Raw genomic sequence first — 12,756 nt, forward strand, 5'->3', positions numbered from 1 at the left:
GGTTCCCGCCGTCTGAGGTCTTGGTGGATTTGTAGAGACAGTTTTCACTGTAAACAGTCTGGTGTGAAGCAGTGTGTTGTAGTGAAGCAGTGTGTGTGTTGTAGTGAAGCGGTGTGTTGTAGTGAAGCGGTGTGTGTGTTGTAGTGAAGCGGTGTGTGTGTTGTAGTGAAGCGGTGTGTGTGTTGTAGTGAAGCAGTGTGTTGTAGTGAAGCAGTGTGTTGTAGTGAAGCAGTGTGTTGTAGTGAAGCGGTGTGTGTGTTGTAGTGAAGCAGTGTGTTGAAGTGTAGTCAGACCCACAAAGCATCAGAATTGGAAACAGCTTAACGCGCTGTGGACCGATGTGAACGGGGGCTGGTCTCAACATGGAGGCGGAGTTCTTGTGACTGAAGTAAACTGAGTTCAGGAGTTTAGTCTGACAAGATCTAAAGACCCGCAGAGGAAAGTAGAGAGAAGGTGAGTAAATCCAGCTGGAGTCCCAGCCTCAGAGACGGAGTGTTCCCGCCCTGGTAGTTAGACGGTGCTGACAGTGAAACGCTTGCTTGGCAGAAACAGTCCAGACGGATGTTGTTATCACGAGCTAGAGTCTGCTGTCCCTCAGCTGTGGACCCTGAGCACAGGCTAACTGCTAACACACAGACGCACTCACTGACTGCTTTCTAACTGTGGTAGGAACAAGTTTAACCTTCTCTGCTCTCAGGAGTCACTTCACTGTTTTCAGGTTTATGAGAGCTGCAGATCATTTACCTGTAATTCACTGTACAACTCGCTGAAGCTGCTTTATACTTAATTATAACCTCAGTCTTCTTCCATCTCTTCATGGAGGAACGCATGAGTAAAGCTGATCTTAAACTTCTGGTGCACTGAGTTTGGTGTGATCAGATTTAAAGAGATGTAAAGTGTTCAGATAATCAGTCAGCTGGTTGAGTAGAGTTAAGTGCTGCTGTCTGTCTTTTCAAATTAAAGTTTAATGATATTTCTATACTTGTCAGCAGGACATAGTGTAGTCAGCTGACTGGTCATAGTGGATTAATGTGTGATTGTCAGTTTCAATTTATTTTCCAGGTGCAGATTTCTAACCTCAATAATCCTGTTGATTTATATAACTAGTCATAACAGCAGATAAACCAGTGAACCAGTCCTGTGGCTCAGTAACCCACACCAGAACCACCCCTGAGGAAAATGTAAATGTGGTGACAAAGTGTGATTTATGAACATAAATCTTATACAATCATTTAAATCTTCATTGACATACCTATTATTCTTTCTTGACCTGTTGTTAGATTGTGTATGGTATTTTTGTGGGATTGATAATCAAATAATTTCATGTATATTTTTCCATGCAACCAAAGTGAATACTATAGGTAGCCTTAGCTCAAATACAGCTTAGCCATCACAGCACGTGTGGTTCAGAGAACCATGGTGAAGTATACGTCTCACACATCGTTGAATATTCACCATGGATGTGTCAGGTCGTTTACCACTCCTGATCCATGACCAGTCATCATCATAAATGTTGGTACATACCCTCAGTCCAAGTTTGGGTACAGGCATTGTGAGCCCCATCCACAGGGGAGGCACAAATACCTAAAACCTTTGCCTAAAAACCCAGTAGATGGACTGTCACCAGTTCAGGCGAACATGCTCTGGGACCAGTATGAACCAAAATCTTAACAGCCATATTATTGGTTTAGGTGGGCGTGGCCTGCTCTATATTTGCTCATAACTTAAGATGCCTCTGATCAATCCTGACTAGGCTTACTGGAGACGTTCTGCACTGTCACTGGCTTTGGTTTATGATGATATTGGTGGATGTCTTCCACTTAAACTGTGAACAGTCTCATGACTTCTTCTTCAACATACAGCTCTTGGATTGTGGGTGGTGAGTCACTGCGGAGGACACTGCAGCTTCCCTCTGACCCCAGGCTCAGATGGCCTGATTTCTTAATAACATGTTGCAAAGCTAAAAAAAGGAGAAGTGAACTCAGATTGTTTAACGTATGGAGAAATGTGCAAAGAAGCTGTGTGTTCAAATATTTATCTTCTTTGCTGTTATCAAGCATCACAGCCAATCAGAGCAAGGACTGAAATAACAACACAACATTTAGTAGGTTGTAATTTATTTAACTGTAGAAGAAGCAGCTGTGTAATCTCTCTGTAAAGCGTCTGACGTACCTGTCACCTGTAATCTTTCCCTTGAGGTTAGCTGAGGTGGAAAGTGCTCCTCTTCATAGAGCCTGCTGTCATGGCTCGATACCTGAGGTATTTCACCACTGTGGGTGATGTGCAGCCCGCTGAGTGGGGGGAGGAGGAGGAGCTGCACGTGACCAGTGAGGAGCTGAGTCCAGCCACAGGACAGTTCCCAACCAGCCTGACCTTCAGAGAATCACTGAAGAGGCTGTACAGCTCCGACCGTTTCCAGGTGTGGCACCCCAGCTTTACATACACCTGCTGGTAGAGCAGGGTCAGCATCCATCCATCCATCCACTCAATCATCTATCTATCATCCTTCCATCCATCTATTCATCCATCCATTCATATCCATCCATCATCAATCTATCATCCTTCCATCCATCCAAAATCCAGCCATCCACTCAATCATCTATCCATCATGATACTTTCACAGTATTAATATAGAACCTACACCTGCTTTATAATCAAACTACACATGGACCTTTATACCTTTATCTTTATACTATATGAGACCTTTAAACCTCATTACATGAATTTCCCCTAGGGGATAAATAAAGTATCTATCTATCTATCTATCTATCTATCTATCTATCTATCTATCTATCTATCTATCTATCTATCTATCTATCTCCACCATGTGAGTTATTTCTTTAGAGAGAGAACATCTGTGGTGGAGCTGCTAACACTTCATAGACATCTGAAACATGACACCAGGAAGATACCAGGTTTTTAGGTGTCACAAGTCAGGGGTTGGTTTCTTCAAATTGTATTTTATGAGATTATCATGTACTAAGGATTGTAGTGGACTAAAAGTATAAACACTCAAGTACCTGACACTGTCCTAGAAGAATGTTCTGTTGAAGTGATTCAGGTGGATAAACTTTGATGAAGTGAAGCATCTTCTCCTGATGCCAGGTGTTGGTCGTGTGTCTGGTGATCCTGGATGCCATCTTTGTTCTGGCAGAGCTGCTAATAGACCTGTCTGTCATCAACTTGGAGCATGGCCACATCGCTCCTGAGGTGAGTCTCTTATCAAAGGAAACCCTCAGGCGTCATTACAACCTGTAGGTCTGTGACTGAGCCGTGTTTACTGTTGCAGGTGTTTCATTACCTGAGCCTGGCTCTCCTCACCTTCTTCATGGTGGAGCTGGCTGGGAAGCTGTTTGCGTACCACCTGGAGTTCTTCTACCATAAATTTGAGGTGTTTGACGGATTGGTGGTGGTGGTGTCCTTCATCCTTGACATCGTCTTCATCTTCCACGAGGATGCCTTTGATGGGATGGGTCTCCTCATCCTGCTGCGACTCTGGAGGGTGGCTAGAATCATCAACGGTCAGTAACACAGCGAAACAGATGTAAACACATCTTCACCACATGTTGTGTCCCTGACTTGTTGCTTCAGTTCAGGCTTCATCATGTTTAGATGATCTACTGATTATTAAAGTGAGATGGTAACATGGCTGACAGCTACTGTGTGAGCCGCCCTGACTCTCCTCAGACCTGTAGACTGTGAAGTGAACAGTCACAGTCTGTGTGGACCTGCTGCAGTTTACATGACTGTGGTGGATCAGGATCATGGGTCAGGAGCATGTGGTCCTGACTGTAGACTCTACCAGAGAGAGACAGACTGAAGAACGCCTCCTCAGACTGATCTGAGCTCAGTCAGTGTTTGTTGTAGAGGCAGCTAACATCTGTCTGTCCCTGCAGCTAACATCTGACTGCAGCTAACATCTGTCTGCAACTTAAGCTAACATCTGTCTGTCCCTGCAGCTAACATCTGTCTGTCCCTGCAGCTAACATCTGACTGCAGCTAACATCTGTCTGCAACTTAAGCTAACATCTGTCTGCAGCTGCAGCTAACATCTGTCTGTCCCTGCAGCAAACATTTGACTGCAGCTAACATCTGTCTGTACCTGCAGCAAACATTTGACTGCAGCTAACATCTGTCTGCAGCTGTCAGGCAGATGTCAACAGACAGTGACAGACTGTCAGTCTCTGTCCACTACAATGGACGTCTGTAGTGTCTGTACTGTCTATACTGCCAGTTTTAGATTCAAACAAACCACAGTGTTATTGAGTGTAGAGGTAGATGTCTGAGAAGAGCTTCAGACAACACTGGTATTAATCTGATGTGACTTCATCAAGCATCGAATCCAGTATTTTGGTCCAGACTGTAACATCTGGACAAAGAGACACAGACTGAGAGACGACAGTCCAGACTCTCCATCTGTTCATTCAGTGTGGTGCAGACACACATTGACCCTGTGATTTATCATCCGGCCAAACGTGTCATTCTACCAGTTGGTTCATGACCAAATAAACTGGTGATGAAACTGGTGATCAGCTTTGTGTTTTTTGCTAATTAGCAAATGCTAGCATGGTAGCACTAAGTTAAACATTACCTGCTAAACACCAGCATGTTAGCATGTTAATGTTAGCATTAAATTCAAGGCACCACTGTGTCTGAGTAAAACCTCACAGAGCAGCTACCTTGTTCAGGTAAAGTCATTTAAAGCTGAGTGATGTGATTGGGTACAGAATATTAAATTATTCTTAAAATAAATAATTTAAAAGTAATAATAAAAAAATCATCGTTATTGTCATTACCGCATTATTACAGGCACAGACTCATGTAAATGACCTCAGCCCTACCAGCCCATGTTCTCCAGTGTCAGAGTTTAGGTTGATAAACTGAAGATTTTCCTGGAGTTCCCAATAAAAATGTAGGTCTCACTCAGAAAGAGAAGACGGTGTAGCTGCTACATCCGGAGGTGACTGTATTTGAATGTGTTGTAGGTATCCTGGTGTCAGTGAAGACCCGAGCCGACCAGAGGATCCACAAGCTGAAGGAGAGCTACGACCACCTGGTTCAAAGAGTCACAGAGCTCCAGCAGCGCAGCGATAAACTGGTGATTCAGTTTCATATAACAAATCAGAGACGTTTTTACACACTTGAACACAGTGTCACCAGGGCCACAACTACTACTGAGGACACAACCTGGGGGGACTTTATATCCCACACTTAAAACTTTACACATGGTGGGCATTGTAGAAGTTAATTTCAGTATGTTTAGACTCTAAAGGTTTACAATTGACAACATAATTTTAAAAAATGATCAAATTTGGTCAGAATGAACTGAGAGTGGTAGTTGAGTGTGGTGTAAGGCAACTTAACTCTGCTTTAAAGCAAAAACTGCAGTTTATTTTAAAAGAGGGTTTATTGTTGTAGCACTGGCAGTTGATTCTGTTAAATTGTACTCACTAAAATAAAAGCTGAGCTCAGAACATGATCAGTAAAAATAGGTGCAACAGTGAAGAATCATTAGAGGTGCATAATATGCCTCATTCTTCTTCACTGATCACCACAGCTAAGACATCTGTCAGGTCTGGTCTGGCTGTGTGTGTGTTGAAGCTTTGACTGACTGACTCTTCTCTGTGTCTGTCTCCATCATCACAGGAACAAGACAAACAGAAACTTGAAGCCCTCCTGAAGAAGAATGGCATCGACTTCTAACTGTTCAGTTTCATTTATAGTATTTACCTTTCTGCACCATTGTTTTTAATTATCAGACTATGCACTCCATGATAACCTGTCATTGTAGACCTGCTTTCAGTTTTCCTACTGGCTGTTGACAGAAGCTTTACTGTTAGAACATTAACTATAAAAACATTGTCTTATTTTAAAGGTTGTATAAATGGATCATACCCCGGATTCCTGTTACTGTAGTAATGGAACCCAGTGAAATGTCTGCATTGATCTGATGAATGTGAAATATTCAGATGCTCCTGGATGTGACTATAAAGCTTCAAGGCCTCAGCCTGAACCTGTAAATAACTGAGCCTTCATACTGAGAACATGGATATTCAGAAGAAGTGAATCTGTGTAAAAATCAGATTTACATACATGAAGTGGTTTCATTTATTAAAACATGTTAAATAATGTTAAAAAATTCTATACACATTATTCACAATATACAGCAATAGACCGATAATTCAAACAGTGCTGCTCATAAATACCACACAGCAGTGTTCATGCTAAATGTTAGCATACTCAGGTGAGTGGAACCTGTGTGGACTGTCAAGCAAATCAGACAAAAGGGAAGAAGAAGTCGAAGGGTAGTTTGGCATTGATGGTGGGTGTAACTCTGTAACCAGGAAGAGCAGCAGCAGACACAGGTATGAAAGCCACGGAGGTTCTGACTGACAGGAAGCTACTGTCACCAAACCACTGTAGGAGAACAACACACAGAAGTGGTGATTAGTGGAGTAGACTTGCATCTTTCTATTACTCCATTAGTATCTGTGAGTCTTACCAAGCTGGTGCTGTTGGTCTGGATCACTTCTTTGATGCTCACAATCTGAGGCTGAGGGTTCACCAGGGATCCATGTTTGGTCCACTCAACTTCTAGATGAAAGGATAACGGGATGCTACAACTCTGGGCGTCCTGCAAACGACATACATACTGCTGGATAGTGGCCTCACTATTAACATTATTTACTGCTTAAAGGAGCTATTTGGCTACGTCCACACTACTGTTTCCATTTTAAAACACTTTTGAATAGAAATTATTCCTGACAACCGTTTTAGCTCTGTATCAGAAATAATCTCCATCCATACTATCACATCTGAAAACACATATCACTCTGCAGTTGGTTAGTTGCAGAAAATACTCTGAACAAGGAACAACAAAGACAGTTGTAGCATTACAATAGATAATGTAACTGAACAACAGCTGCTAGTAAAGACAACAAGGTCAGTAACACTAATTCATTATCATGTTGTATTTACTAGTGTTAGTCGAGGCTACCAGGAAAGACCATGGGTGTCTACATCATCGTTTCCAAAGGTCTCAATTTCTGCCTGTTAGATACAACACAACCCCAGAGTTTTCAAAATAAAACAGGTCCAGCAGTTTCTGAAAGTGTCAGTTTTTTCACTTTAATAAAGATAACTACATGCACGCTATTCTTGCCATTAGCATCAAAACATGGCGGTGCAGGAAGATATACAAACATGGGGATAGCCTAGCACACAAGAGGCCATTGAAGTCACATCAAGCAAGCAAAAGGCCATTCTGACAGAAAAGGTACTTGAGATCAATTCCAAGTTAACGGAGTAAACAGCAACATCATTCAGATCCGCCTGTATGGTGGCAAAGGAAAGGCTAGCTTAGAGAAAGCTCCCTCCTTTGATGAAACTTAAGGAAATCAATGGTGCAAAGGTGGGCACTGTATATAAATGAGATCACTCCTGCACTGAAATTATAAGCAGCCTGGCCTATTTTTTTGCTGGTAGCAATGCTCATGCATATGTATGCTGCGGGTGACTTTAACCGTTGTTGATTAGGAAGCGTGGCGTGCTTTGTTTCTGATTTGATGCTCATACATTTGTGTGTCGTCTGTTTTGCTATTTGACCTATCTGTCTGTAATTCCTGCCGAAAAAATGCAGAATTTAGTAAATCACTCTGCAGTGTAAATGATTGATGGGCCACCAATCATGATCGGCCGATTTCATCAGGCAGCGGCTTCAGAAAGTCTTCAGACTCCTTCAGTTTCTGCCCACTTCATTATATAAACATTTAACCTCCTAAGACCTGAACTCTTGCATGGCGTGCATTTTTAATTTCTCTTTGCTATTTAGGTTGATTGGGACCTGAGAAAAATGATGTCCACATATGAGGACATTAGTTTTAAATTTCGATTACTGAGTGGCAGTATAATATCCTCATATGTGGTCACCAGGCCCTTGTTGAGAAAAAGTTAGTATTGTGGTCTAGAGAACCCAAAATGTGAGGTCCACATATGTGGACGCCAGGTCCTAGGAGGTTAATTATAGACATTTTTGCAGATTTATTAAAATTCAAAAACTGAAAGTCTTCAGACCCTTAATCCAGGTCTGGACACAGGGACACAGGGACATAAGGACACTAAGGAGCAGTCAGAGACTGGTCCTGAAGACTCTCCAGTGTTGTCTTGGATGTTTTTTTTCAGGTCATTGTGAAGCTGCAAAGTGAACCATTGCTCCAGTCTCAGGTCCCAGTCTGTTAAAGATACTGTTGGGTTCTTGGTCCCCTCCCTGTCCTGGGTCCTTCTTACCCGATCCCTCAGTTTGTCTGAACACCAGCTCTAGAAGAGTCCAGACTTTTACAGAGAGTTCACTGGTGGTTTGTTTTTTTGTCCTGACCTGCAGGTGATCCCTGGGACCTGATACACACAGGTGTGTTTATTTCTGAACTCTGTCAAATCAGTTCAGTACACCACAGGTGGACTCAGTCAAAGGCTGCAGTAGAAAAGTCTTTTTTGCTTAGGAAGTTTCCAAACTGAGTGAAATGACCCGGAAGTATTTCAGCAGCAGCCATGATGAGAGCTGGTTGAATTCTATAAATAATAAGGATCAATGCTTCCTATCTTATCTCCTTTAGCATAGGAAACACTGGGACCTTCCTTTATGAAAGGAAAGGAGAAAATGCCATCCCACAATTCCTTGCTGCAGCAACATTTAAAGTGACATACCATTGAAGTTTCACCTCAGCAGACCCACATCATGTCATCTTATTTCAACATTTGAACCCTGTTTGTTTTGTTTTGTTGTTAGTAAAGGAGGATTTATCCTCCATGTGTTATAAACAAAGTTAGTTTAAAAATAAGAAGCTTAGTGTCAGTGCAGTCAGATTCTCTCTGCACTGCAATTGTCTTTTCTTAAGTCCTCATGAATCCTCCTTCACATCTTTCCTTGACCTCATGACGCTTTCCATCAAGGTCAAGGAGAAATCGTTAGAGAGGAGATTAGTTTGACTTTTTGACCAGAGCCTAGGTCTAGACTCAAATTAAAGCAGTAAGCAGCTGACCACAGTTTGGAGCCACAGGAAAGGGTCTGAAGACTTTTTGATTTTCAATATTTGCGAAAACCTCTCAAAACATATTTTCACATTCTGGGTTATCAAAGAGAGATTAATGCACAAAAGTGGCAATTATATCCATTTAATATTAAATCTACATAATAAAGTGTGATAACCTGAAGATATATGATGTATGTCTTCTGAACCCACTGTGTTTGTCTATTCATTTATACTTTATTTAATCAGGAAGTCACAGTGAGATCGAGAATTCACTTACAAGTTAGACCTGAGAAAATAAAATAAAATAAATAAAAACTAGAATCACTTCCTGGTGGTTGTTTGCCTTCTCCACTCAGACTAGTTCCAGGTTACATCCCTGTTTATCCAGAGTCCTAAAAAATATGAACCGTTTGTATGAAAATTTGTCATAATTGCTGTGAAGTCTTGAGTTATGGATAAAAAGTATTTTGTAAGGTCACACTGACCTTTGACCTTTGACCACCCTATTATCTTATCTTTAATTTACTCTCTGCCCCACCTCCTAGGAAATTGTGTGCCCTCACGCGTCCTTAACCCCTCAACTACCAGTACATTTAGGCAGGTCTTCCTCTCCTCTGCCACTCCGCCAGACACTTATCTTCCCACCGCTGATCAGCTAAATCATTTCAATGATATCAGTTTGGCCACCATAGACTTAGTGACTCCATGTAAATTTCGCACTCATCCATCTTCCAAAAGCTCTCCCTGGTTGAAAGAACACACTCGTAAACTTTGTAATTGGTTTTTGACCCATTTTAAAAGACAAAATTGATTCTATCAGATCAATGTTCAACAGCAGCCAACCACTTGTGGGCACTTCAAACTCTGGGAAATTAGCAGAATCCACACCTTACCCAGCCAGCTCTCCTCCAATGAAATTGCCCATGAAACTTTATTAAAAGTTATAAATAGCATGAAGTCCTCTACTTGCCCCTTGGACATTTTACCAACTCAATGTCTGAAGGAGGTTCTCCCTACTATTGGCCCTCACATTTTGTCCACTGTTAACAGCTCCCTGAACTCTGAGTCTTTTCCCGCCTATTTTAAAACTGCTTTAGTCTCTCCCCTCCTTTAGAAACCAAACTCAAACCCCTCAGTTCTTAACAACTACAGACCAATCTCCAAACTTCCATTTCTTTCAAAAGTAACAACCTTTTTGATAAGTTCCAGTCTGGCCTCTCTTCTTTGTGTCTTTTATTTCTTTGTTTCGTTTCTGTTTGTACAGCACTTTGTCACTTTATTTTAAAAAGTGCTATATAAATAAAGTTATTATTATTATTATTATTATTATTATTATTATTATTATCATGTATTATTAGGTGTTGGACCTATTGCTCTGACTGAATTTGAACTCACCCCAGGGTTGAAGTTGCTATGAACTTGCACCCAGTCCAGTGGATTGTTTAATGGGGAGTTTCCCAGTGAGGCCACATACTGGGGAGAGTCTGTTCCTCTCAGGACATCCAGGAGCAGCTGGGACACCAGCGAGCAGTTGGCAGCGTCCTCCAGTCTGCAGGAATAAGACAAGTCTCAAGAAGGCCCTGTACCTGTCCACAGAGGTGGGATTTGCTGAGTGTGAGGATGTTGTACCTTAAAGTGCAGCCAGACAAAGAGTCCAGACCGAACAGGACTGGGGAGCGCTGATGTGGACCATGCAGACAGTCCTGGTCCTCAGCACCGTGGAGAAGAGACAGTGTGTCCCTGAGGTCTATGCTCCTGACAATCCCAGTGAAGATGACTGTTAAGGACAAATCCTGGCCCTTGTAGCAGATCAGAACGCCCCCCTTCTCATTAGACACTGTACATGAACTGAACCCTGTTTACTGTTATTCGTTCAGTGTCCATCACAGTGAGGCAGGTAAAGGATATTCTGCTGCTCTTGTTCCGGACACTAGAGGCAGTCCAACCACGTAACCTGGATTTCCACTGTAGTGGACTGTGGCCTGCTCCACGTTCTGCTGTATAACAGACACAGAGCAGGACGCTCACTCAGTCTCATCAACAACATGTTTTCATTGATACATCCTCACCACACATCTTAAAAGGTTTTACAACACTTAAATCAAGAGTTCTGTTAACTCAAGGTCAGTTTGCAGAGCTTTCAGTCACATCACATGGTCTTCTTCTTTCTAACAGCAACTGACACCCGAGAAAACTCCATCCACTGAGGAAGACCCTGAGATGTAGCTGAAAGCCCCGGAAAAAGCTAGTGAGTGAACTTGGTTTTGTCAAATGACTGATTCCAAGATGAGGACTTGTTATACATATACATATATATATATATATATACGTATATATATATATATATACGTATATATATACGTATATATACGTATATATATATATATAAATATTTATATAATATTTATATATATTAAATTAAAAAATAAGTACATTCAGGTTTTTGCTCAGATCCTCACTCTGTGCATGTTGTGCTACTTTCTTATTGTATTTATTGTTTGTGTTTTAACAGCCTGTGAAGCCAAAGGCAAACGTCCACATCCATGGACAATAAAGATTATTATTATCATCATTGTTATTATTAAACTAATAATCCTCCAGCAGTAACAGTGTTCGCTGCAGGTCTGATGGTGCTGAGTATCACACCTGTCTCAACTGTAGTCCACATGTCTCCAACAGCTCACAACCACAGACACAGCTTTAACTCATGTTACTGTCTGCAGAAGGTAAGAAGCTCAGCTGCTCCTTGTTAAACCTTCCTAGGCCTTTTATATGAAGAGACTGATTCTCTGCTTTTCGTTTCAAGTCCTGGTAAATCTGTCACTGAACATTCAGCAGGTTCTGTCTTCTACAAATCAAAACAGAATCTGACACAGCAGGATCAAGATTTCCTCATCTATAAAAAACACTCCATGACACATCAGCAGTATGTTGTTGAGTGACTGTACCTGAACAAAGGTGATCTGAAAGTCCTGTTTCAGAGGCAGAGCAGCTTTACGGACAAATCCCAGCACCAGAGACACGGACATGTTCAGTATCTGTCCTGCTGGACTGTACGTCACCACATACCCGACCTGAGGAGACAGAAGGAGACCAGAGCACAGGGACTCCTTTTATCTGATACATGTTTCATTACAGGAGGAAATAATTACAGTTTGAGCTCTTGGTGTGTCCACTTTATTAGGTACAGTTGTACAGTCTAATGCAATCTAATTGCTCTGTCATAAAGTCTACTTCATGATGTCAATAATATTCAGTGGTTTTTGATTGGTGATAAAAATCTGATCAGATTCTCATCAAGACAGAGATGTAGACAGACACAGTGTGTCTGAGCTGATATCACTCAAACTATTATAATCTCTGTGTTGTTATGGAACACTGTCATTAAACCGTCACAGCTCTGGTGGAAACAGTCAGAAAACCATGGATTTAATAACTGGTTGAAGCTCCTCTGAAACCTGCTCCTCAGTAGCTGTTGATCAGAGCTGCTGTTCAGGAGGAAGTTTGGACCATTCTTCTTATAGAGCTGCTTCAGTCAGACAGATTCTCAGATGTCTGGTGTGGGCAAGTCTCTTCAGGTCTGGGTTCTGACTGGACCACTCCAAAATGTGGATTTCCTTTGATGTTTAAGGTCATTGTTCTGCTGCATCAGCGGCTTCTCCTCAGCTTCAGCAGGTGGACAGACACCCTGACATGATCCTGGAAGAGACCTTGATAAACTCGATGA

General features: G+C 41.8%; 2 protein-coding genes across 6 annotated transcripts in view; one reads left to right on the forward strand and one right to left on the reverse strand.

Moving 5' to 3' along the window:
- The first annotated feature begins 162 nt into the window (after window positions 1-162).
- hvcn1 (hydrogen voltage-gated channel 1) lies at window positions 163-6,139 on the forward strand. 4 transcript variants are annotated; one of them, XM_023417849.2, is made up of 6 exons: window positions 163-453; window positions 2,199-2,419; window positions 3,106-3,210; window positions 3,290-3,521; window positions 4,986-5,098; window positions 5,647-6,139. In XM_023417849.2, the coding sequence occupies exons 2-6, from the start codon at window positions 2,243-2,245 to the stop codon at window positions 5,701-5,703; spliced, it is 684 nt and encodes a 227-aa protein (XP_023273617.1). In that variant the 5' UTR covers window positions 163-453; window positions 2,199-2,242; the 3' UTR covers window positions 5,704-6,139. The 4 variants fall into 4 exon arrangements, with proteins under 4 accessions (XP_023273617.1, XP_023273618.1, XP_023273620.1 ...); XM_023417850.2 differs by having other exon boundaries at window positions 164-453; window positions 2,204-2,419; XM_023417852.2 differs by lacking the exon at window positions 163-453 and adding an exon at window positions 502-665.
- The window catches only part of LOC111663594 (tectonic-1), a 13,616-nt gene continuing 6,944 nt past the window's right edge, over window positions 6,085-12,756 (reverse strand). The window contains exons 9-14 of one of the 2 annotated variants that reach the window (XM_023417848.2): window positions 11,978-12,103; window positions 10,938-11,023; window positions 10,659-10,796; window positions 10,425-10,578; window positions 6,503-6,634; window positions 6,085-6,417 (exon numbers count right to left, since the gene is read on the reverse strand). In XM_023417848.2, coding sequence (XP_023273616.1) covers window positions 6,277-6,417; window positions 6,503-6,634; window positions 10,425-10,578; window positions 10,659-10,796; window positions 10,938-11,023; window positions 11,978-12,103 — 777 coding nt within the window. In that variant the 3' untranslated portion in view covers window positions 6,085-6,276. Of the gene's footprint in view, window positions 6,418-6,502; window positions 6,635-10,424; window positions 10,579-10,658; window positions 10,797-10,937; window positions 11,027-11,977; window positions 12,104-12,756 lie in introns of both variants that reach the window. The other variant, XM_023417847.2, reaches the window with a different exon arrangement.

This window comes from Seriola lalandi, unplaced genomic scaffold (assembly GCF_002814215.2).
Source record: "Seriola lalandi dorsalis isolate HSWRI2012SDOR001 ecotype SW California unplaced genomic scaffold, Sedor1 jcf7180002054578, whole genome shotgun sequence".
NCBI classification, from domain to species: Eukaryota; Metazoa; Chordata; class Actinopteri; order Carangiformes; family Carangidae; genus Seriola; species Seriola lalandi.

What these genes read in the sequence shown, in the direction of transcription:
- hvcn1 (XM_023417849.2), top strand. Translation starts at nt 2,243, where the DNA reads ATGGCTCGATACCTGAGGTATTTCACCACTGTGGGTGATGTGCAGCCC. An exon ending in ATGGCCACATCGCTCCTGAG is followed by an intron (nt 3,211 to 3,289) that starts GTGAGTCTCTTA and finishes TTACTGTTGCAG; the next exon opens with GTGTTTCATTACCTGAGCCT. An exon ending in GGTGGCTAGAATCATCAACG is followed by an intron (nt 3,522 to 4,985) that starts GTCAGTAACACA and finishes AATGTGTTGTAG; the next exon opens with GTATCCTGGTGTCAGTGAAG.